Source organism: Rhinopithecus bieti, unplaced genomic scaffold (assembly GCF_001698545.2).
Source record: "Rhinopithecus bieti isolate Rb0 unplaced genomic scaffold, ASM169854v2 scaffold_41644, whole genome shotgun sequence".
Lineage (NCBI taxonomy): Eukaryota > Metazoa > Chordata > Mammalia > Primates > Cercopithecidae > Rhinopithecus > Rhinopithecus bieti.
In genome coordinates this window covers 1,628,310-1,641,805 of record NW_016817838.1, presented here as the reverse complement: position 1 = coordinate 1,641,805, position 13,496 = coordinate 1,628,310, and the positions used below count along the sequence as shown (strand labels likewise).

General features: G+C 54.1%; 1 protein-coding gene across 4 annotated transcripts; it reads left to right on the top strand.

Annotated features, from left to right (window-relative positions):
• Positions 1-3,493: 3,493 nt before the first annotated feature.
• On the top strand, positions 3,494-12,800 carry SLC30A2 (solute carrier family 30 member 2). Of its 4 annotated transcripts, none has more exons than XM_017856180.1 (8): positions 3,494-4,624; positions 5,125-5,345; positions 5,877-6,023; positions 7,080-7,233; positions 7,925-8,084; positions 8,816-8,921; positions 10,657-10,791; positions 11,259-12,800. In XM_017856180.1, exons 1-8 carry the CDS (start codon positions 4,575-4,577, stop codon positions 11,402-11,404), a joined length of 1,119 nt encoding a protein of 372 aa, XP_017711669.1. In that variant the 5' UTR covers positions 3,494-4,574; the 3' UTR covers positions 11,405-12,800. The 4 variants fall into 4 exon arrangements, with proteins under 4 accessions (XP_017711669.1, XP_017711671.1, XP_017711668.1 ...); XM_017856179.1 differs by lacking the exon at positions 3,494-4,624 and adding an exon at positions 4,634-4,752; XM_017856182.1 differs by lacking the exon at positions 5,877-6,023.
• Positions 12,801-13,496: the final 696 nt, after the last annotated feature.

The window sequence follows — 13,496 nt, the reverse complement described above, 5'->3', positions numbered from 1 at the left end:
ACTTCAGGTGGTGCAGCTGCAGGGGGAGCAAGGTCACCTGCCACACTCGATGGTACTTCAGTTGAGTCTGGAAGTGGTGGGAGGTGCCAGGGCCTCCATGGTCAGTTGGGTTGGACAAGGGTGGGGGAGCTGCTGCTGTCTCCACCTCAGTGAACACAATGGGGGCCAGGCTGGTGCCCAGACTCATGCCAGGAAAGGCCAAGTCAGTCACCGGCAGTAGAGGATGAATTCATGACCATGGCCCAGTAGCATCCAGGATCTCCATGAGCAAGAAGCCGAGGGCCTGGAGAGAGGCAAGGCTGAGCAAATCTGAGGCAGCGCATTCACTGGGGCTCATATACCAGGGATTTATAACTGAGGAGCATTGCAGAGCCTGTTCCCCCTTTAGACATTCAGATCGCAGTAGTAAGTTAGGGGGTCTGAGCGAATTAACTTTAGACGAGGACCATCAAGTTCATGGTGCTTGGAATGCTGCCTGACCCTAAGTCTCTCATTTTGTGTGTGTGGACTGAATTTCCCAACTTATTCATATGACAGCCTCCGGAACTAGAGTTATGTGGAACTTGCTGTAGGACAGTGCTCAAAAACCCTCACAACCTCTGCCCATTTTCACGTCTGGGAGTTTTTCTAAAGCTAACTTGGTTCCTAACTTTGAATTTCAAGGAATCAGATTTTGCTCTCATTTCCAGTCCTTTCTCAAGTTCTGAAGCATTTTGTTTTAGTTTTCAAAACACAGCTTAATACACACATACACCCTTACAAGTGCACCAAACTACTCATAGAGTTTAATAACCTATTGTAAAATGAAACCCTGTGTTACTACCACTCAGGTGAAAAAAAAAAAGAAAAAAGAAAAAAGAACATTGCCAGCCTTCAGAAGCCCTCCATGTGCCCCTCTACACATCACAGCCCCTCTTTCTGATTGGGGTAGCAGAAAGAGGAGCTGTCAAATTTTTTTTTTTTTTTTTTCAATCACATACTTGTTTTCTTTTTTTTTTTTTTGAGACAGAGTCTCGCTGTGTCGCCCAGGCTGGAGTGCGGTGGCCGGATCTCAGCTCACTGCAAGCTCCGCCTCCCGGGTTCACGCCATTCTCCCGCCTCAGCCTCCGAGTAGCTGGGACTACAGGCGCCCGCCACCGCGCCCGGCTAGTTTTTTGTATTTTAGTAGAGACAGGGTTTCACCGTGTTAGCCAGGGGGGTCTCGATCTCCTGACCTCGTGATCCGCCCGCCTCGGCCTCCCAAAGTGCTGGGATTACAGGCTTGAGCCACCGCGCCCGGCCACATACTTGTTTTTCTTTATGGTTTGGTCTCCTAAAGTATCCTCCCATAGAAAACTGAAGGGATTTGAGTCCAGAAGGAGAAATTTGAGGCCAGAAAGACAGAAGCTTTCATCACCTTGAAATCACAATAATCAGTATTATAATGTGTGAACATTCTGTGACTTCTCTAGGCTACTGATCATGTAAGCAACAAGCATTTCAGTCCCATATCTTGTCACTTATGGAAGAGAAGAGAGAGCAGTTGAGACTTTGGGTAATCAGTTAAAGATTAAATTCCAGGAAGTTACCTGTTAATTGCAACTAAGGGGATCTTTCCTTTGCCATAGGAAGGGCTCTTCCTGTACTTGCAAACTAGAGCCCTTAAGATGGTATGAAGGGTTCTTGATCAACATGCTTCCTTTAAAATCATGCTGCAAGACAGGAAAGCTGGCTTCAAGGGGGTTCTTCCAATGAATCTTGAATACAGTTCCATGGGCTGCTACATCAGAATCGCCAGGAAAGGTTTATTTTTCCCCAAGTCTTTAATTCTGAAACTTTTTTTTTTTATTTTTATTTTTCTTTTTTTTTAGACAGCGTTTCACTCTCGGTTGCCTAGGCTGGAGTGCAACAGCATGATCTCAGCTCACTGTAACCTCTGCCTTCCGGGTTCAAGTGATTCTTCTGGCCCAGACTTCTGAGTAGCTGGGATTACAGGTGCCTGCCACCATGCCCAGCTAATTTTTTTTTTCAATTTTTTTTTTTTTTTTTTTTGAGACGGAGTCTCGCTCTGTCGCCCAGGCTGGAGTGCAGTGGCCGGATCTCAGCTCACTGCAAGCTCCACCTCCCGGGTTTACGCCATTCTCCTGCCTCAGCCTCCCAAGTAGCTGGGACTACAGGCGCCCGCCACCTCGCCTGGCTAGTTTTTTTTGTATTTTTAAATAGAGACGGGGTTTCACTGTGTTCGCCAGGATGGTCTCGATCTCCTGACCTCATGATCCGCCCGTCTCGGCCTCCCAAAGTGCTGGGATTACAGGCTTGAGCCACCGCGCCCGGTAATATTTTATTTTTAGTAGAGACGAGGTTTTGCCATGTTGACCAGGCTGGTCTCGAACTCTTGACCTCAGGTGATCCGCCCGCCTCAGCCTCCCAAAGTGCTGGGATGATAGGCATAAGCCACTGCACCCAGTCAACATTTTTTAAATACTGAAAAGTAGAGGGAATAGTTATAGTGTACCCCATTTACTCATCACTCAGTTTCAGCAGCTGGTGACCTGTTTGTTTCTTCTCTACCATCACCCGTACTCTCCCCACTGGGATTATTTTAAGGCAAATCCCAGAGACATTTTATCCCTGAATACTTTAGATAAAGGTTTTCCTTTTAAAAAATCGTAACCTCAGGACCAGCCTGGCCAACATGGTGAAACCCTGTCTGTACTAAAAATACAAAAATTAGCTGGGCATGGTGGTGGGCACCTGTAATCCCAGCTACTCAGGAAGCTGAGGCAGGAGAAGCACTTGAATCGGGGAAGCAGAGATTGCAGTGAGCTGAGATTGCAGTTGAGCCTGGGCCACAGAAACGAAACTCTATCTCAAAAACAAAACAAAACAAAACAAAAAAAAACATAAACACTATACATAAAAATGAACAATAATGCCATAATAGCACCAAATGAGAATTTTAAAAATACAGATTCCCAGGCCCTGCCCCAGACCTACTGAATCTTGGAAATATTGAGGCTCCACACCCAGAGATTCTGGTTCGGTTGGTCTGATGCGGGGACCCGTAACCTGCATTGTAACACCTTCTCCAGGTAATGCTGAGCCTGCAGGTGCTCAGAGTAAACCTGAAGAAAACCAGCGTGTCTGAGGCTTTCCAGAGGAAAACCAGAGTCCAGAGAAGGCAGAGAGGCACTCAGTGAGGAACCAAGCAGAACAGGTGCACCTCCCTCCTGGCACCCTATCTCCTACAAGAGGAGAGACTGAAAGAGCCCCTTCCTGTCCCCAGTGGTGTGGGCAAGAGGCCTGTGCCTCTGACTCTTGTCTCTGTGAAAGACCATACCCACCAAGCCTATGGTCCTGGCGACAAGGGTGCTGGGGATGACGAACAGACAGGGAGGTCTCCAGCAGCTTCTTTCTACACAGAGGGACCTGTCAGAGGCCAGTGTGGGGGCCACAGGCTCCCTAATCCCCAAGAACTGCCAGGGAAGGAGGCTGCTTCAAGTGGGTAGGGCACCAAGCTGGCCAGGAAGGACAGGGTTTCTCCCAGCGGTACCAACACGGTGGCACCTTCTGCCTGCATCTCCCAGGCTTGCTTGTCGGGCTTCCTGGGGCTCCCAGGAGCCGCTGCGGGGAAGGGGTGGCAGCAGTGGCGGTGGTCGGCTCTGCCCCGATGGTGACTGCCGATGACACTGTTCTCTGTGCGGGTGGAGACAAAGCCGGCCACTCCAGATTCTCCTGCGCGCAGGAGAGGAGGAGCTGGCGCTGCTTCAGTGGCGAGGATGGGTTCATCAGTCCCAGCCGGTCCCAGGGAGAGACACTGCCCCAGCCTGAGGGCCGCACAGCCCACCCCAGGACCCTCCTAGCAGGAGGGCAGGAACGGAAGCCGACCTCGGGCGCGGGGTGGGGGGCGGCGTCTCCAGCCTAAGAGGGAACATGATCAAGCCCAGGACAGCCGCCAGTCAGAGGGGGCAGGCGCGGCCCCAGTAGCCTCTGGAGACCCTCTTCCGAAGCAAGGAGCCACATTCCTGCCATCGGGACCACCAAAGCGGATTTCTACAAACCAAAGTCGAGAACTTTTCGTTGGGGACGCGGCCTACCTGGCGCGGGAGAGGGGGCGCAGCTGTCACCCCGTCCTCACTCAGCAACACCGGGCGCCGCGCCGGGCTAAGGCTGGCAGGCTTCTCGCGGCCGGCAAGTGGCCTCCGCGGGCCCGGTGGGCGCAGGCACAGGTGCGCGGGGCCACAGCCGGGCGCCCTTTGCAGCCAGCCACCGCCCCCTCTTCCCCGCGGGCTTTTGCACACGACGCGCCCAGAGCCGCTTCACACGGGTTGGCGAGGGCTGGATAAAGCCGGCGGCCGCGGGGCACAGCGGCGGACCCGAGACGCTGGAGCGTTTGGCGTGCGGAGCCAGAGCCGGAGCTGCAACAGCAGCGGGAGCCGGGGGACCTCAGGGGCCGCAGGAGCCGGGCCGGAGTGAGCGCAGCTCGCGAGGCCCTCCAGACAGGCGGGTGAGAGCCACCCGGAGTCCCGCGCGCAACTTCCAGAGAGCACTCGGCGCGGCGGCCGCGCGGCTGCCGGGACCTGGCGCGGGCCTGCATGGACGCCACGGAGAAGCAGCACCTGTTGGACGCCAGGCCCGCAGTCCGGTAAGGCGAGAGCCTGGGGAGAGGCGGGAATTTGGGCGGCAGCCGATGCACCTCCGCGTTTGCCACCGCAGCAGTGGTTGGTTTTGGCGGCGGCTTGAGCTGGTACCACGCAGGAGCGGGGGAAGGAGGTAAGGGAAAGAAGATAATGAGATGTGGCCCAAGGACCGTCTCTCCCTCGGTCCCCGCACAGAGCTTGACTCCTGCCCGCGGGGGGCCTGGGGTCGGGGGAGTGGCGGTTCCCGCCTGGAGTCCTGCCCTGCCCAGTACTTTGCCCCAGGCAGCCCCGCCCTAGGGAGGCCCTGTGTCCCAAGTGCGCTGGAGGGGGCCTGCTCTTCTCCCAGAGCCGGCGCTCTGTTCCTTCCCCGCGCTCCACTGGACACTGGGAGAGTCCTTAGCTATTTTTCCCAGTGGACACAAGGCCTCACAGAGAAATGGGACTAGAGTCGGCCCTCCTTGCCCCATCTCAGAGTTGAGCGTTCCCTCTCTTTCTCTCTGGTCAGGTCATACATGGGATCTCTGTGGCAGGACGGGGCTGGCTGGATCCCTCTGCCCCGACCTGGCCTGGACTTGCAGGCCATTGAGCTGGCTGCCCAGAGCAACCATTACTGTCATCCTCAGAAGGGTCCCGACAGTCACTGTGACCCCAAGAAGGGGCAGGCCCGGCGCCAGCTCTATGTAGCCTCTGCCATCTGCCTGTTTTTCATGATCGGAGAAGTCGTTGGTAAGCACTTTTGGGCTAATTAAATGAAGTTAGCGCATGGATAGACTTCCCAGCAATACTGACACTAAAAGCCCCATTTACTGAACACACACTGCGCTAAGCCTTTATATACACATTATCTGATTCAGGTCTCACAACCTGAAAGGTGACGTTATTCTCCTTGTTTTACAAATGATGAAACTGAGGCATGTTCAGGTTAAGTGACTTGCCAAAGATCACGCACAACTAGTAGCTAAGGGAAAGCCTGAATTCCTAGAAGGAAAGAGCATTTACTGAGTATCTACCATGCTTTCCAGTCCCTATTTGAACTTGATGTGCACATTCACCCTCTAAGTAGATATTGGTGGCCCATTTCATAGAGAGTGGAAGTTGAGGCTCAGAGAGAGTAGGTCACTTGTCACGGTTGTACAGCTCATGGGTGGAGAGATCTTGAGCCCAGAATGTCTTCTTCCAGAGCCTGTGGTCTCCCTGCTGCACACAGTCTTGGGAGCCAGCTCTCTGGGGAGCTAATAAAGACCCTGTACCCTGTAGGTGGGTACCTGGCACACAGCTTGGCTGTCATGACTGACGCAGCGCACTTGCTCACTGACTTTGCCAGCATGCTCATCAGCCTCTTCTCCCTCTGGATGTCCTCCCGGCCAGCCACCAAGACCATGAACTTCGGCTGGCAGAGAGCTGGTGAGGGTCGCAGCTCGGCAGTAGATGGGGTTGAGAAAGAGGGTGGGTTAGAACAAGGGTTCTTAGGTGGCTGTAATGGGTGGATCCCCCATTCCTCCCCTGAGTGAGGCCAGGAGGGTGATCTGGTTGGGGGAAGAGGATGTCAACCATGGCCTCTGTCCTCTGGGAAATCCTAGTCTGATGGGGAAGCCCTAGCCCCAGTCATCCAGGAGCTCTCAGTCTGCGGGGAAGCAAAGTTCACCTTCCTAAGAAGTGCAATAGCCAAGCTTCAAGAACAAATGACGCCGGGCGCGGTGGCTCAAGCCTGTAATCCCAGCACTTTGGGAGGCCGAGACGGGCGGATCACGAGGTCAGGAGATTGAGACCATCCTGGCTAACACGGTGAAACCCCGTCTCTACTAAAATACAAAAAAACTAGCCGGGCGAGGTGGCGGGCGCCTGTAGTCCCAGCTACTCGGGAGGCTGAGGCAGGAGAATGGCGTAAACCCGGCAGGCGGAGCTTGCAGTGAGCTGAGATCCAGCCACTGCACTCCAGTCCGGGCGACAGAGCGAGACTCCGCCTCAAAAAAAAAAAAAAAAAAAGAACAAATGACAATGGCATTAACACTGCACATAACTCTGTGGATCAGCTCTGGGGGGAGGGGAAGGCCAGCAAAGGCTGCTGGAAGGTATAGGCTTTAACCTCTCTTCCGTTCACCCCGGGTTGCATCGTCACCTTCCTCTTTGTGGGAGATGGCCCAGCCTCTCTTCCCCAGAAGCCTCAGTTTACTAGCTGAACAAAAGGCATACATTTTAATAAGTCAGCTTCTTTACATGTACAACAAAAAAGGTGGACCCAGATAATGACTTATTAGTTCCTTCTAGCTCTGACATTCCCAGATATATGAGGGGTGGGGTAAGGGGCAGCCATGCCGGCCATAGCTTCAGCAGAGCCCAGTGGGACCCAGGCCCTGACTTTGTGTGGGGGGTGGGTGGGGAGGATCCTGAAGGAAGGGGGACGCCTCCTTAGCCTCAGGCCCATGCTAAGGTGGGTGTTGGGGTTGGGTTCTTCCTCAGAGATCTTGGGAGCCCTGGTCTCTGTACTGTCCATCTGGGTCGTGACTGGGGTACTGGTGTACCTGGCTGTGGAGCGGCTGATCTCTGGGGACTATGAGATCGAAGGGGGGACCATGCTGATCACGTCGGGCTGTGCTGTGGCTGTGAACGTCATGTGAGTGGGGCCCCGGTTCTCCTCGTCTCCCCTCCTCCTCCCGCCTCTCACACCCACACCTGTGTCTGCTTTGCAGAAGGAGACCATGCCACTTTCCAGCATCGGCCACAGGGACAGAACTTCCCTAATGGTCTGAGCTCTGGCACCTGGAACACCTGGGTCCTACCTTAGGCCTAGGCCAAGAACACTGAGAACTATAAATCTGAGTCTTCATCCACTCTACCCACTCCCTAATACATGTCAGGGACTAACCTTGGTGGCTTCATACCTCAAGTGGGGTGGGAAGAGGCCAGTTGTTGCAGGAGTAGCTGTCCCTAGGGGCAGAACCCAAGTCTGAAATTGGTCTCAGAGACAATGGGTGTCTCTTTTGGGCTGTTTCTCTCCTTTGTTCAGAAGCCTCAGTTTCCCCATCCATGACATGATGGAGTGAACTTACAGTGACCTCCATAATGCCCTCCTGCTCTGAGATTTAGCATCGTGGCATTGTTGTGCCCAGACTCAGCCTGGTATTGGCACTGAGCCCTATCTCCCATGGCTCTCTGAACCAAGGCCACGTGGGTTGGACTTCTCACATGACCAAAGAGATCACAAGGTTTGGGGCTTGAGATTTTGCCCTACGAATTGGCTAGTCCTAATAGGTGACTTCCATCTGCGACCTCAATGAGCCCTTGGCTTTGTCTCCACTTCATAGAATGGGGTTGACCCTTCACCAGTCTGGCCATGGGCACAGTCATGGCACCACCAACCAGCAGGAGGAGAACCCCAGCGTCCGAGCTGCCTTCATCCATGTGATCGGGGACTTTCTGCAGAGCATGGGCGTCCTAGTGGCAGCCTATATTTTATACTTCAAGGTCAGAGCTGGGACACAGAGCAGTGGGGGTGTCAGGGGAGTGTAGACCACCTGAATATCCTCTCTACAGGGGGTCCTTTACAGGACTCCCTCCCAGTTCTGGGGAAAAGGGTGGGGAGAGGAAAGAAACATTTATCCAATACTTACCGAGTGTCAGCACTTCTCATCCTCACAACCTGAAGGGAGAGGTGGTAGTGTTTTCTGTAGCTCAGAAAGGTTCAGTGACTTGCACAGTGTCATATAGCTGGTAAGGCGTAGAGGCAGATTCAAACCTACGACTGTGTGTTGTCAAACCCCGGGCAATGCCCATCACATAGAGGCAGGGAGCTGTAGTGGAAAGTCGCAGGCATTTGCTCTGAAGCTTGGCTCTCCTTGCTAGCCATGTGATATTGGGTGAGGTGCTTGCTCTAATGGAGCCTCAGTTTCCCCATCTGTCAAATGGGGATGGATGGTGGATCAGATGGTATCTAAGATGCCTTTTTGCTCTGTCCATGTCTCAGCTTCTTGAGAATGAGGGGTGGGAAGGGACTGCCTTATCCTGAACTGTGGTCTGTCCTTTCTGCTCTTGCAGATGTGAAATAAAGAGCAGAAAACTGGGAGGCAGGGCCGGGGTGAGGCTCATGCCCACCCAGTAGAGGGAGCCCCTCTCCCCAACAGTGCTGGGTGGGAGGGGAGAAGGGAAGCTGAGGTGTTAGATGGTGAACCAAGGTCTATCTTCCTCTCTTCCTGCAGCCGGAATACAAGTATGTAGACCCCATCTGCACCTTCTTCTTCTCCATCCTGGTCCTGGGGACAACCTTGACCATCCTGAGAGATGTGATCCTGGTGTTGATGGAAGGTAACCTGGGCTTTGTGGCTCCTTTTTTGCTCTTGGCTTTCAAGCTCTAGATCAGCTCAAATAAGGTATGTGTGTGTGTGCGGCATCCCAGCACATGGCAGGGAGCCGGAATCTGGAGCCCCGGCATTGGCTGGAAAACCTCCTGGGGCCCCCAGGCTGATCTTCACGTAGAGCCTGGGTTTTTAGGTGTGGCAGTTCCTGGAACCGTACCCCAGCCCCGGTCTTCCCTGCCCCCTACCCCAAGGGTACCTCCTCTGCCTAGTCAGGTGGCTTCTGGGGGACATCTGTAGCATCTGGAGCTCTCCAGCTCTCCCCTGTACATTTCCCAGGGAGAGGGAGTGAGGATTATGCTTCCCATTGCACAGAGGGGCAGACTGAGGCTCAGAGAAGGACGGTCAGCCTTGGACAAAGTTACTTAATCCACTGCAGCTCAGGCCTTTCCTGCATCTCAGGGACCAAACAATGCCATACCCTGGGGGGACATGGCTGTAATTTGTGGGGCTGGAGAATGGTCAGTGGTGGAGAATGATCTGGTCTGCCCTGAATTACTTTTTTTTTGAAATAGGATCTTGCCCTGTCATCCAAGCTAGAGTGCAGTGGCGTCACCATGGCTCACTGCAGCCTCGACCTCCTGGCTCAAGTAATCCTCCTGCCTCAGCCTCCCAAGTAGCTGGGACCATAGGCGCATGCCACCATGTCTGGCTAACTTTTAAATGTGTTGTAGAGATGGGGATCTCACCATGTTTCCCTGGCTGGTCTCAAACTTTTGGGCTCAAGCAATCGTCTCACTTCGGCCTCCCAAAGTGCTGGGGTTACAGATGTGAGCCACCACACCTGGCCCTGCACCTTGGCTTTCTTATGCTCTAGGCCTGGGGTCTTGGGCCAGGGTCATAGGCCTCCGCGTGGTCAGGGTCAGTCTGGAATGGAGTAGGATGCTGGCCTGGGCTTAGCAGTATTTGGCTGCAGATCAGAGCTTTTTCTCCAAGAATATGCTAACCCAGATAAAAGCGATAATGATGAAGATGATGATTGTGCCCTGGGTGGGTCCAGGGATTCTCAGGATCTGTTCTTTCCTTCTTTCCATTCAAAAATATATTCATTGGCCAGGCGCGATGGCTCACATCTGTAATCCCAGCACTTTGGGAGGCTGAGGCAGGCAGATTACCTGAGGTCAGGAGTTCGAGACAAGCCTGGTTAACACAGTGAAACCCTGTCTCTACTAAAAATACAAAAATTAGCCGGGCGTGGCAGCACGCACCTGTAATCCCAGCTACTCAGGAGGCTGAGGCAGGAGAATTGCTTGAACCTGGGAGAGGGAGGTTGCAGTGAGGCGAGATCGAGACACAGCACTCCAGCCTGAGTGACACAGCAAGGCTCTGTCTAAAAACAGACCAAAAAATATATTTATTGAGCACCTACCATGGAGTAGGCGCTGTTTTAGGCACCAAGGATACTGTGGTAAACAAAGGAGACTGTCCTGTCCTCATGGAGTGTCCATTTTAGAGGGAGAGACTGACAATAAGTAAATTCATAAATAATTTCAATGTTAAGAGTGGAGAGGAAATATAACAGAATGATAGGGCGGAGAGCTTGGGAGGTGAAAGCAGCCTCAGACCTGCAGGCCAAGGAGGTCTTCTTTGAGGGGATGACGCCTGAGGAGCGGGAGCTAGCCCTGCACCAATGGGCAGGCGTGTGAGGGGCAGTTTCCTTTAGCCCCTGTGCTTGCCATCCTCAGGGACCCCGAAGGGCGTGGACTTCACAGCTGTGCAGGATCTGCTGCTGTCGGTGGAGGGGGTAGAAGCCCTGCACAGCCTGCATATCTGGGCACTGACCATGGCCCAGCCTGTTCTCTCTGTCCACATTGCCATTGGTGAGTGCTCGGGACACTCAGGGTGGGGTGGGAGACAGGCAGCCAAAGGCCTGGTGCCATCTCCACAGGGTCCAGGTGACCCAGATGCTCACAGCGCCCATGCATGGAGCCCAGCCTCATGCTGAGTACTTGATATGCATTATTCCATCTGATCATCACAATCTCATTTATCCATGAAGAAACTGAGGCTGGGGTTGGGTGGTAAAGTTACTGGCCCAGGCTTTTACAGCTAGTATATGGCAGTAGGTGGCAGATTCCTGGCCTTAAGGCCAGTGCTTTACCAGCTCTTTCAGGCATGAGCCAGGTCTGGGCTGGGAGGCTACCTGGCAGAGTAGAATCTAGGGGCTTCTCCATGTTCATGGTCCCCCATCCTGTTCTGCTGGGGATGGGGTATGAGATTCAGGCTCCTGATGGTTTCAAAGGGCCAGAGTAAATGGTTTCCCCAGCTGTGTCCTCTCGGTCCCCAGCTCAGAATACAGACGCCCAGGCTGTGCTGAAGACAGCCAGCAGCCGCCTCCAAGGGAAGTTCCACTTCCACACCGTGACCATCCAGATCGAGGACTACTCGGAGGACATGAAGGACTGTCAGGCATGCCAGGGCCCCTCGGACTGATTGCCCAGCCAGGCACCAACTGGGGCATGGACAGGAACTGCAGGTGGCTGGACTGAGTGTCCCCCAGGCCCAGCCAGGACTTTGCCTACCCCAGCTGTGTTATAAACCGGGTCCCCCTCCTGACCTCTGCTCCATGTTCAGTGCGGAGCCTTGTCCCACTCCAGGAATGTAGCTCTTCTCGGCCTCCCCATCTGACTACAGCCAGCGCCAGGGTGGGGACTCAGCGGGTATAAAGCTAGTGTGACCCTGCTCTTCCAACTCCTGGGCCAGCTCTGGAAGGGCTGTATTTGGGCCTAATCCTAAGCAAATGTCGTTCTACCACTCGCAGGGGCAAAGGCAGTGAGCCATGGGATGTCCAAAGGGAGGCTGGCCCCAGCACACCTGTACTGCCTGCCTCATCCCCCATTCTCAGCCTGGCTGGCCTTTGCCTCTATGAATCTGAGCCCTTCCCTCTGCCTATAGCAATAGGCACGGGGGTGAGGACCCTCACACTCTCATTTGAGCCTCCTTGAGGCAGGGAGCCAGGAGGCACCTGAGGCCTGTCTGTGCCTCATTCACTTCAGCTGTGAGCCAAATGTTCCCTTTCCTGGAGGGAAGAGGCCTCTTACTAGGTAAGGGACAGGTTTCCTCTTTCTTATTCCCTCAGCTGTGCCAACACAAAACACAACCTTGGCACAGGCGGTGGGTGGAGGGTAGAGAGATTTCAGTTTGGGTTCTGCGCTAACAGCCTCCAAGCCCCTTGGCACTTCTGTCGCCCTGAGAGTGTCCCAGGGGATTCAGAGTCTCCAGCAAGATAGGGCTGGGCCAGCTCTGCTGCCTACCTGGCCTGACCCAGTCGGAGCCTGGCATGGTGGAGGGAGAGGGAGAGAAGTGGGGCTGCACTCGGCCCAGAGGCCAGCCAGGAGGGAGACCGTGGCTTCCTGGGGCTTGTGTGTGAAGATTCCTGACTTACGGGTGGCTTATGTTTACAAGATGCAAGAGGGGAGATCTGTCCCCGACTCATGGAGACAACATGCCCAGTTATCAGAGAGTCCTGTGTCACAAGGTCTGTCTCTGCCATTGTAAGCAAGTGCCTTGGGCGAGTTGGCCTCTGCCCTAGTCTCATCTGTAGACCGACCGGGTTGATGCCTCCCTCACAGGGTTGAGAACAAGAGCCAGTTGGCCAAGTACCTGTGGTTGCTGAAGACTGGTTACTTTTATCATCCTTGAGACAGGGAATTCTGCAGCCCGAGGCTGCCTCACTGAGGAGCTAGGTGGGCTTCCCGGCCTCCTCAGGGGCAGCACACTGAGTTTGTCTTGACTGTTCTGGCCTAAGGTGGGGGGGGGGGTTTGGTCACTTGCCTCACTTTAAATCTCTATCTTTCTATCTGTGAAACGACCTCTTTGTGCCTTCCCAGCACTGTCATCCTGATTGCCTGTGTTCTAGGTAGGTGGGTCCTTCAGCCCCTCCAGGTCTGTGAAAAGTCTGTGGAAAGCACTGGCCTGGAGAGGGGTGGGGGGTTGTCGGTGGGTGCTCCATTCCACTACAATCTCAGGGGACTCAACCTCCCCTACCCCACTCCTACCCCCCTACCCAAGCCATGGCAGGCCCCAGGAGCTTGATCATGGGCTTTGCTGTGTACCAAGTCCTTACACCCCTCTCAAGAGACAGTCATTGGCTGGGCATGGTGGCTCACACCTCCAATCCCAGCACCTTGGGAGGCCAAGGCAGGTGGATGACTTGAGGCCAGGAGTTTGAGACCAACCTGGCCAACATGGCGATACCTCATTTTTACTAAAAATACAAAAACTAGCCAGGCGTGGTGGCTTGTGCCTGTAATCCCAGCTACTCAGGAGGCTGAGGCAGGAGAATCACTTGAACCGGGGAGGCAGAGGCAGAGGTTGCAGTGAGCTGAGATCGCACCACTGTACTCCAGCCTGGGCAACAGAGCGAGACTCCAGCTTAAAAAAAAAAAAAAAAAGAGAGAGAGAGAGAGAGACCATCATTGCTGTGCCACATTCTTATGGATGAAAAAACGGAGGCTCAGAGGTGGAGTCGTTTTCCGGAAGTCACACAGCCAGTGCGGGCAGGTCTGGGATTTCTGCCTCATTC

Coding starts and splice junctions, on each gene's coding strand:
- SLC30A2 (XM_017856179.1), top strand. CDS start 4,670: ATGCACCTCCGCGTTTGCCACCGCAGCAGTGGTTGGTTTTGGCGGCGG. Junction 5,346..5,876: donor CATGATCGGAGAAGTCGTTG/GTAAGCACTTTT, acceptor TGTACCCTGTAG/GTGGGTACCTGGCACACAGC. Junction 8,085..8,815: donor CCTATATTTTATACTTCAAG/GTCAGAGCTGGG, acceptor CTCTTCCTGCAG/CCGGAATACAAGTATGTAGA.